We start from the raw sequence: 11,020 nt of genomic DNA, 5'->3' as shown, positions 1-11,020 counted from the left end.
TTTTACGAGGGCCATGGACTGCCGGAATGCCCACGAGGACGATAAAGAGGACGACGACAAGTAAAAGTGAGGATGATAAAATGGACCCGACCATTTCCGATACTGACGAAGTATCAATCTTTATATCAATGATGATGGTGACATTAATGATGATGATAAGACAGACACTACCTGGCTACTGCGAAAAAGATTAATAATCGATCTTTTTGTTAATGCTGTTGTGTCCAATGACATGATGGGATACTGATATACACGGAGTAAGCTATTCTAAACCTTGCGGGTGTAACGTGTGTATGATTATTTAATGTGAAAACATTGTGTTCATTGTTTGTTTGTTTTTTTTTTAGACATTACATATCCCTTAAAACTGCGCGCAAAATTCATTTAACTTTCAGTTTAATTCGCTTTGCGTGATAAAATTTACGTTATTGTTCAGAAAGTGCGCGTCATGCACTAAATGCCACAATTTATCCAGTCTTTGCTCTTTATTTTGTCGCTTCCAATTTCCAGCTTTTCACTATGAAATTTTAAAAATATATATTGGTTCTGAAAATACCTCGGTAAGTTACTCGTGTCCAAAAGTGATTGTAAGCCATAAATACATGCTTTAAAAAAACAAAGACTGTGAACAACTTAATGCATGTACAGCGTAGCTGGGACTGCGTTTTTTCTGTATTCGTAATATTTTTGAAGATTTATCTCAACGGTGGAGGGGTATGGGAGGGGGGGGGGATACAATTCCGTTGTGACAATCTTCCTTTGTATTTTGTTGTTGTAAAGTTTCTTATCACGAGAGCGGATGTAAGCAAGCGCGCGTGCGTATGTATGTGTATGTGTAGGTTCATGCGCATGTACGCGTGTGTGCACATTTGTATGTGTGTGTGCTCGTGCATTAATTTGTGTGTTTCTCGTGTTTGTCGGAAATCATTTTCTTCTTTCTCTCTCTCTCTCTCCCCCGCTTCCCCCTCCTCTCTCTCTCTCTCTCTCTCTCTCTCTCTCTCTTGGCGTTCCTCATTTTTTTGTCACTTATGAATGGATTTCGTGTAGGCAGGCAGGCACTCCCCCAAGGCGAACAGATGAATCGATATACGTTCAGTTTGCAATAGAACTAGGCAGACTGGGAGGGAATAATGCAGTCATCATGCGTTATTTTCCTAGGGAAGCTGGGTGAGGGAAGTTGCGTGGGGGGCCTGGGTGGAGGAGGGGGGGGGGCAGCTGACTTCAGTTCTCTATTGATTCCGTTATGCCGCCCTGAAGCTTGCACACCTGAATGGAATTCAATTGCATTTCGTGGGAAACCTTACTTGTGGAACATAGCATGGGGAGGGGGGGGGGAGGGGATTGCGAAGGGGGTTGGGGTGGGTACGGGGAGGGGGATGGCAACCTTCTTTCTTCATACTATGGTCTGTTTCCTCTGTGTGTGTGTGTGTGTGTGTGTGTTTTCTCGTTTCTTCCCAGCAAACCTGACCCAGATCTCACCACCACCCCCCCCCTCCACCCCAACCCCACCACTCCTCCCATGCCACACACTCTCTTCGCTGTCATCCTACTTTCCAGTGACTTCAACACCCGCCTTCTGTTACACCATGTCTCTCCCTCCCATTCACTGTTGATGTTTGGCAGTATTCACAGTGATACAGACAGTGAAGACCTTGGGTGGGTGTGTTTTGTTGTTTGTTTGTTTTTTGCTTTGTTGTTGTTGTTTTTTGTTTTTGTTTTTGTTTGTTTGTTTGGGTTTGTTTTTTTTGTTTGTTTGTTGTTGTTTTTTTGTTTTTTGTTTCTTTGTTTTTGTTTGGTTTCTTTTTTTTCTTTTTTCTTTTTTTTTGTTTTGTTTTGTTTTTTGTTTTTTTACTTTGTTTTCATTAAACATTTTCCCTCTTTTCGTCCCTAAAGAAGTCTCCCTTTAGAACTGTTCCTGCTTCTGAATCATCGTTTTTATGTGTCGTTTACCGAGCAACCACATCACTTATAAATTTACAGTAAGCTTTACTTGTGGAAAATTGGCGTTCAAGTGTGTGTGTGTGTGTGTGTGTGTGTGTGTGTGTGTGTCTACGTTGATGACTCCACTGTCTCTACCCTGTCCCGCTCTCCCTGCTTCAGGAATGCAGCGTCTTTGATGACAGCATGTTTCTCCCAGGGGAGACTACAACAAGCCATTGAATGAAAAGCCAGTGAATTCCCTCCCACGACGTCCCGCTTCCACATCACGACTTGCTACCCGCAGGACTGCACCCCCACGAAGAATTAAACCTTTCATGAAGTCTCTGTGGAGCAATTGGTCGGCTTGTTCGGCTGTTAACCGAAAGGTTGGTGGTTCGAGCCCACCCAGGGACGAGACCAACAACCCCCACTCCCCCGCCCCCCCCCCCCCCCCCCCCCCCCAGGACTACACCCCCACGATGAAACGTGACAGCACCAAGCTCCCAGTAGTGAACAGCTTGACCACTGGGGCGACGCAAGTCAATGGATCGTTAAACTCAGCTCTTTCCACTCGCTACCCCTCTCGCCCTGTAGCGTACCCTCCACCCTCCCACCCGATTTTCGTTCAGCACATTACAGTCCAGATGAGAGCATCGTGTGCCACCCCCATCTGGGAGAAATTTGCGCGAAGAATAACGATGTGCTGGTTTTTCTTACAGACGTGTGTGTGTGTGTGTGTGTGTGTGGCAGGGGAGGGGGGAGCGGAGGGAAGGGGTTGTAGGGGGCGGGGCGGGGGCAGGTCGAGGGGCAGTGTTTGTATGTAAGGGAGTGGGACTGGAGGGGGGGGGGGATGGTGGTGTTCTGCCCGTGTTTTGGTGCATTGCGTGCGTGCCATTTGCGTGCGATGTTATTACTTCGAATCCAGGTCAGTTTCCACTTGGCGCTTTTACAAAAGCCAGCCTTACCATTAATGACAAGGTGTGTGTGTATGTGTGTGTGTGTGTGTGTGTGTGAAGAGGTGGAGGTTGTGATGGACGGCTCAGGGAAGAATGGGAGGTGTGAGTTGGTGGGAAAGAAAAGTAATTGAGTTTTATGTTTTCTCTGATGATTTTTTTTTCTTTTTAATCCTGCGCCCCATTTTTCCCCTCGGAGGTTTTATTTTCTTTCTTTCTTTCTTTCTTTTTCTTTGATCCAACCATGATTTTTTTTCTTTTTCAGCTGAATGTCGGTCAGCTGTGACCAGCCATCAAAAAGCATAGTTCAGATTCCATCTGGAGGCAGAAGCGGTGAGGTGCAGTGGTGCATATCCAGGCGTGCGGTGATAACAAATGTGTGTGTGTGTGTATGTGTGTGTGTGTCATTGAAGAAAATTGCAGGGTGGTTGTGAGGTCCAGGCAAATGTATTGTTTGGTCTTGATCGGTTTAATCCCAAGACCCAAGCACAGAAAAAACATGACTTTGGGGCTGAAACCCAGCAACAACAAACACCTGTCCGTCTAATATCACTCTGTCAGTGTAAGGACGCTAAATCAATGAACGACCTGATCGTTTGATTACACTGTCTTTTTATCATCAGCGTGCGTGTGTGTGTGTGTGTGTGTGTGTGTGTGTGCATGCATGTGTGTGTGCGCATACTCATGCTGTGTTTAATAAGAAATTTTTTTTTTGTTAATGTCCTTAAGATTCCCTGTAATCTCCAAAAGCTTGAATGTTACTTTTTTATAGGTCCAGTGCATCAAACAATCAGATGTCTTTACAGTACAGTGCCTGTGGACCAGTGGGCCTTTAGCCAGCAACAAGACATTTGACATTCAACGCAGCTTTAGGATTTCTCCTGTCGTCGTTTCAATCTGCAGGTACGTGTAAAAAAAACAACAACAAAAAACAACATTTTATGCTGTAACGCCCGGTATCAATCAAGATGCTGTACAATTTTTTTTTTTTTCTGCGGGTATAGTTATTTCTTGGTGGTCAGAAAAGGTAAATAATGGCTTGTTATGGACAGTCACTTTTATTTTCTCATGAAAACCATGTTCTTTTCCTCTCTTCTCGTAAGTGGTGCTCTCGCCATACTTTCTTTTGCTGGACAGTATACATTTTTATTTCCTAATAAAAACATGTTCTTTCTCCATGTCTTTTCTCAGAAGAGATGCTTTCGCCACAGCTTCTGTGCAGGACAGTACATGTTTTTATTCCATCTTCAAAACATGTTCTTTCTCCAGATCTTTTCTAGTAAGAGATGCATTTCGCCACGCCTTCTTTCCATCTTTCTTTTTTCTTCAATCTTCCTACCCTTCTGATATTTCTTTTCTCCTGAAATTATGAACAGTTCCCTGAACTTTTTATGTGTCTGCCTCTTAAATAAACTGACCTCTGAACAGAAGGGTAAATTAGGTCTGGTAGGAAAACAAGAACTGCCGGTTATACTGAAGATTTGACAATGCTGTATTATTTGTTTTTAAACTAAAAAGGCTTGAATTCTATCAGCTGGAAAGCTGAGAGAGAAGAGCGAGGGTGTGTATGTCATAGACAGCCCATTGGGAACATCAGTTTTTGCTTCCATTTCGAATGGTCGTTTTTATCGGAATACTTGTTTCAAAACTGTTTTTGCTCTTCAAGAGAAGGAACTCAAATGACTGAAAGGAAAACTCCCTTAAGAAATGAGGCAGTAAAAGTTAAACGACAATCAAATCTTCGCTTTAAAGTTAATGGGTTTTTCTTCGTCTAGCTGATATTCTTTAAGTGGGTCGTCAAAAGCGGAAGTCAGGTTGTACCGTGGCAGATGGTAGTTTGTGAACATCCTTACGTCTATTCTGTGGGTGTGTGATACCTTAAAACTGAATCAGCGCGTGTAGTGAATTTCATCCGTGGGTGGGCAAGGCAAGTCCTTGTCCCTTTGCGGGGTTGAAGTTCTGATGAAATACTGTGTGGTTATTCATCCACTCCGGGTGAGGTCTAACCCAAGGGAGTTGTAATGTTAAACGTCCATGTATTCCAAACGTAGTCAGCAGATTTGAGCTTGTGGACTTGCGCCCTTGAGGTCAAGTTGTTCCAGGCTTTGGTGATGGTTGAGTGTTTTGTTTTTGTTTTTTAATAAGGGATGAGTCTTACTGTCTGAAGTCTTGTCTGTTCTTGGATTCCAAGGGGGGAAGTGTGGTTTGTTCTTCTGGTCTTCTAGCATTCCAGGGGAGAGGGGGTGGGGGGAAGTGCTGGCTCAGGCTGTCTGAAGAGGGGCTGTTCTTCTGGAACTCCAGGGCAAAATTCCTGGGTGAAGTCATGTGAACGGTTTGGCTATTCAGACATTTCAGAGGAAAGTCCTGACTGTTTTTGCAGCGTTTCTAGGGGGAAGTATTGGTTGTCAACAGGTGGGCTAGGTACTGAGTAGTCATATTTCAATTTCTTGTAATGCTGGGGTATGATCAAAGCATTTGTGAGGCAAGTCAATCGTCCACTTCAATGAACCTATCAAGCCCCTTGGGCTTGAAGGGAACTGGACAGCATGCCACTTTCAGGGATTGGTAGTTTGAAAGTGTGCAGTGACCATAAAGACACTTTCCCTAGCACTGGAGAGATCCAACACATATAAATGTCCTAACGAATAAGTTGCTAACTTGGAAGTCATCTCTGTTTCATGTTTCCTTAAAACAATACGTAAAAATAAATACTGGATACAATATATGACTTATTGCTTGTGATAATTTTCTTCAGTTTTGAAGGTCAAAATTAAATTCAAACTTAACCATAATTATTTAAAAGAAATGGATTTTAGTATGTCACTATTGGCAACAAATATGTTGGGGGGGGGGGGATTAAAAGAAATCTTTTATTTGGATTTACTTGAGTAGATGTCATGTGATCAAATGTTTTGTTTTTGTTTTTTAACCTTTCATGTAAAACACTTTCCCTTGTACCCAAAAAGGAGTTTTCCTAAAAACTTTCTTTACATAATCATTATAATGTAAATCTTTTTTTCGTTTTAGGGGTAAAATTTTCAACTTGTTTTTCCTTCTGTATTGTTCAAGTTTTCCATCTTGACATGTCAAGTTTCTTTTGACTATTCTTTAGGCTTTTATTAAAGATAATTTTCTTGGAGTTGGACCAAGGAATCAACTATAATTCTTTACAAATTTCTGATTTTGTCAGATCTATTTTCATGTATGAATTGTATCCAGAGACTAGTTTTTCCCCCATGATGTTTCCTTGTTTGTTTCCAACCATGAATCTACCAGTGTCTGGAAAATTTCTTCTGAAGGATTTATTTCCTGTTTAGTTCCTGATTTTCCCTTGGGAGAGAAATGTTTTATCTGATATTTTGAAGTTCACCTGAACCATTTACATTTAACACACTTGCCCCTTCTTTTTCTATGAAATCCTATGAAATCACTGACTGTTATTCAGAAGTGATTGTTTTTCCCTCCGGTTGGCTTCAGACTCAAAAATGGAACCATGACCACATCTTCTTAACACATACACATGCAAATTATAAAAACACATCAGTTTTATTAACGTTTTAAAATGAACAAAATCTGACATGAACCATCAGTTATCATACATTCAAAACAAACTCAAAAATCTGACACTAGATCAGGTCACAACACCAGACGGAACAATTATGGTAGATAAGCACCTGCTGTCCAATGGTAACATTTTGTTCCTCTGGTAGGTAGACAAACACTTTCCATTCAGCAACAAACACTGGTGGCCTATCTCACAGTTTCTCATCCTACTTCACTTGGAAAAGGTACATTGTCACCTGTCCACAATTGAGGACTGAAATAAAAACACATCTTGGATGTATTCCGGAAAAGTACTCATTTCTTCATAAACATCATTCAAAGGATGAAAATGATGCAACCTTCCACTCTCAGCATCAAGCGTATTTCATGAACCAAAAATTATGTACACACAAATACAAAACACTGTCACTGGTAACCCCCTAGAACTTATTAAAAGCTGTGAGAAGATGGGAGATAACCCCAAAAACATGTGAATGTCAAGTACACACAGGATGTTGAAGACTTTAGAGTGAATCCACCCTAAAGCAAACTTGAATCCTCTCACCTTCTCTTATAAAAGTATTGTACATATTCATTCTTTATAGTGTGAAGCACATATTGTGTAGAAATTCTCACCATAACAAAGCATAGTGAAAAGAAAATACAATGAAGCATAGACAAGAAAATGAAGCAAGCTATCAGACAGACAGTAAAGAAAAGACAATGAAGCAGATGAGAAAAACAAGCAATGCAAGCTTCATCAGACAGATAGTAGACTGTCAGGGTAAAGTGTAAGGTGACTAGGATACCAGAGTAGAAGAGCCTGTGTACTGAAAGTACTGTCTGCACATAGAATTAGTCTGCATGTCTGTGTGTATGGGAGCACAATATTGTCTGAGAAATGTACAGAGTAATAGGGTGGTGGCCTAGTGGTCATCAGTTCTCCTAGGAAGTGAGAAAATCTGAGCAAACAGGATCAAATCCCACACTCACCAGTATTTTATCCCCCTCAACTAGACCTTGAGTGTTGGTCTGGATGCTAGTCATTCAGAAACTTTGGCATGCACTTAGCGCATATGAAATAACCAACAGCAAGAAAAGGGTTGTCCCTTTGCAAAGTTGTGTAGAAAAAAAACAACACTGACATGAAAATGATAGGGAACCCGAATTTCACACAGAAAAAATCTACTGCAACAAAAAGGTACTACAATGTTTACAGCTGCTTTTAGTTCAGCTGTCCATGGAGGCCATACATGTCCCGATACAAATGGATTAAAAAAAAAAAAAGAAAAAAAATGGCTGTGTACTTGTGTCTCCATGCCAATTTTTCTGTCATTGTGTGTGTGTCTGTCAATGTCCACTTGTGTCTGTGATCAGGATTCTGCATCTTTCCATTTTTCTGTCCCACTATGTGTTTTTGCATGTCTCTACTATTTCTTTCTCCCTCCTAAAAGAACAATTAGCAAGTGTGCCTTGCTTGTAACTGATCCGATGAGTTTTCAGTTTTTTCATTTTCTCTTCCCCCAGACTTAAGGCAAACCAGCTTTGTGTGCAAGAACTTAAGGCAAACCAGCTTTGTGTGCAAGAAAATGTGTAAATCAACTTAAGGCAAACCAGCTTTGTGTGCAAGAAAATGTGTAAATCAACTTAAGGCAAACCAGCTTTGTGTGCAAGAAAATGTGTAAATCAACTTGTCTCCCCAGGGAGAGCGTGTCGCTACACTACAGCGTCACCCATTTTTTGGGGTTTTTTTCCTGCGTGCAGTTTTATTTGTTTCCTATCAAAGTGGATTTTTCTACAGAATTTTGCCAGGAACAACCCTTCGTGCGCTAAGTACATGCTGCACACGTGACCTCAGTTTATCGTCTCATCTGAATGACTAGTGTCCAGACCAATACTCAAGGTCTAGTGGAGGGGGAGAAAATATCGGCGGCTGAGCCGTGATTCGAACTAGCGCGCTCAAATTCTCTCGTTTCCTAGGCGGATGCGTTACCTCTAGGCCATCGCTCCACAAATTGGTTGTACAAAACCACCTACCATAATTTTTGGCCTACATGGCGCCACAGTGCAAAAGGCGCACCCCTTGAATTTTAAGTAAAAAGTCATTTTGAACTCTGTAAGGTGCACACATCTGGTAAGGCGCATCTGCTCTACAGTGAAAGTCCTCCATTTTGTCTCTGCTGACAGCAGATGTTATTTACAGTCGTGACATAATCTTCGAAAAACGATCAGAATCCGACTTGTTTTCATCTGCTCGTTGACTGGGCTCTGTAACTCCATTTGTCTGCTGTTTTCTGCTGGGTTGTTGTTTTTTTAATACAACTTTACCGCCTTCAGCTGAATGTACACTGTTGTAAAGCCCCACTTCATTAACTTGTTCAATCAGAATCCAGTCTGCCAGCCCAGCTTTTCAGTCCTGTTCGCCATTTTGCTTTGCCTTCGGCTTTTGAAAAACAATCGGTTCACTTCAATTTCTCTACTTTTGCACAACAGATTTATCCTGAACTCAGAAACTGCTCTTTTTCCATGGCCTATGGGCAACTGCGATCAAATTGAACCATGTCGAATTGAACAGTGTAAGACTGAAGTGTTGATGTTCAGCGCAATCGTGAGCATTGTTGTGATCAACGATGTTGTCATTATTGAGTTTGTTGTGTCAGGTGGCCCCACATGGCAGTCAGAATTTATTTTTCAGACATTGATGGGCGCATACAACCCGTAAGCCACAGGGGTCAGATTTGAGTAAAATTATGGAAGTTCTGACCGAATATAAAATGGAATTGACTAAAAATGATATTGTCCCAAATAATATAAATGTGTACACTTCTGTTTTATTTCACTAACCCCACATTACACCAGATCATTAAACTCCATGACATCAAAACTGAACAAAGAGGTTCACTTCACAACCTCTTCTATTGCTGAGGAAGATGGATGACAGAAAAAAAAACGAGAAACAAACACCTTCACTCATGCTTTTCATCACTGCATTTCAGTCACAAAGAAAACAATGCTTATCACTGATATCAGTGACCACTGAAGACTGTCACACACCACAGCACAAAATGAATCAGCTGCATGAAATCACCGCTGTTGTTGTGGCTGCTGCTGCTGCTGCTGCTGTTGCTGTTGTTGCTGCTGCTGCTGTTGTTGTTGTTGCTGCTGCTGCTGCTGCTGTTGCTGCTGCTGCTGCTGCTGCTGTTGCTGCTGCTGCTGCTGCTGTTGTTGTTGCTGCTGTTCTGGCATCTCATCCACATTGATGTGGGAGATGAAGCGAAGCCTCAGTTTGAGCGATGGCCGGAGATTGCAGATGAGTTTCTCCGCTTCATTCTTGACGCCATCCCCAACAAACATGTACTTGATGTGGTAGCTAAGAGGTGGTCAAGGATCAAATGTTAAAAGTTGTCAAAATTGTCTGCGTGTATGTTATAAAAATGCTTGAGGTAAAGGCTTTCGCATAAGCCCTTCACTGTTACTGTACAGCTGTTCCACAGCTGGCTGGAATACCGAATTGTCGTTATGTTCTTAAAAATCTAAGCTCAGTATTTTTGCTAGTTAATTGAGCGTCCTCTATTAGGACACAGCAGCAGTTCACACTGACAGATGTGAAATATTCAGCCTGGACTTCTGAAGTCTACCTCCACCCCCCCTTTTCAGACTGCAATGGTCCTCCTGTCAGGCTACAGTATTAGGGTAGGATACTGCTGTCTGATTGAAGGGGGAACCTGGATGGGGAGGAAGAAGTCTTTCCACATCCCCTTTTATTGCTGTCCCTCCCACATCAGGTAACAGTAATCACCCCACCCAACCCACATCAGGTAACAGTTGTCACCCCACCCCTCCCACATCAGGTAACAAGTCTCCCCCCCTCCCAGATCAGGTAACAAGTCTCCCCCCCAACCCCCTCCAACATAAGGTAACATCTTCCCTCCCCCCCCCCCACATCAGGTAACGTCTTCCCTCCCCCCTCCCACATCAGGTAACAAGTCTTCCCCCCTCCCACATCAGGTAACTTCTTCCCTCCCCCCTCCCACATCAGGTAACATCTTCCCTCCCCCCCTCCCACATCAGGTAACAAGTCTTCCCTCCCCCTTCCCACATCAGGTAACTTCTTCCCTCCCTTCCCCCTCCCACATCAGGTAACAAGTCTTCCGCCCCACCCCACCCCCCACATCAGGTAACGTCTTCCCTCCCCCCTCCCACATCAGGTAACAAGTCTTCCCTCCCCCTCCCACATCAGGTAACAAGTCTTCCCCCCTCCCACATCAGGTAACAAGTCTTCTCTCCCACATCAGGTAACAAGTCTCCTCCCCCTCCCCATCCCACATCAGGTAACAAGTTTCCTCCCCCTCCCACATCAGGTAACAAGTTTCCTCCCCCTCCCACATCAGGTAACAAGTCTTCCCTCCCTTCCCCCTCCCATATCAGGTAACAAGTCTTCCCCACCCCACTTCCACATCAGGTAAGAAGTCTCCTCCCCCTCCAACATCAGATAACAAGTCTCCTCCCCCTCCAACATCGGGTAACAAGTCCCAGGTAACAAGTCTCCTCCCCTTCCCACATCAGGTAACAAGTCCCCCCTCCTCCCACATCAGGTGACGTCT

General features: G+C 43.0%; 1 protein-coding gene across 6 annotated transcripts in view; it reads right to left on the bottom strand.

Moving 5' to 3' along the window:
• Nucleotides 1-8,721: 8,721 nt before the first annotated feature.
• The window catches only part of LOC143279785 (mediator of RNA polymerase II transcription subunit 23-like), a 58,608-nt gene continuing 56,309 nt past the window's right edge, over nucleotides 8,722-11,020 (bottom strand). For all 6 annotated transcript variants that reach the window (XM_076583940.1, XM_076583942.1, XM_076583941.1 and 3 more), the window contains one exon: nucleotides 8,722-9,786. In XM_076583940.1, coding sequence (XP_076440055.1) covers nucleotides 9,501-9,786 — 286 coding nt within the window. In that variant the 3' untranslated portion in view covers nucleotides 8,722-9,500. The remainder of the gene's footprint in view (nucleotides 9,787-11,020) is intronic.

This window comes from Babylonia areolata, chromosome 3, assembly GCF_041734735.1.
Source record: "Babylonia areolata isolate BAREFJ2019XMU chromosome 3, ASM4173473v1, whole genome shotgun sequence".
NCBI classification, from domain to species: Eukaryota; Metazoa; Mollusca; class Gastropoda; order Neogastropoda; family Buccinidae; genus Babylonia; species Babylonia areolata.
Note: the sequence above shows the minus strand (reverse complement) of the source record. Positions and strands in the feature narration are given on the sequence as shown.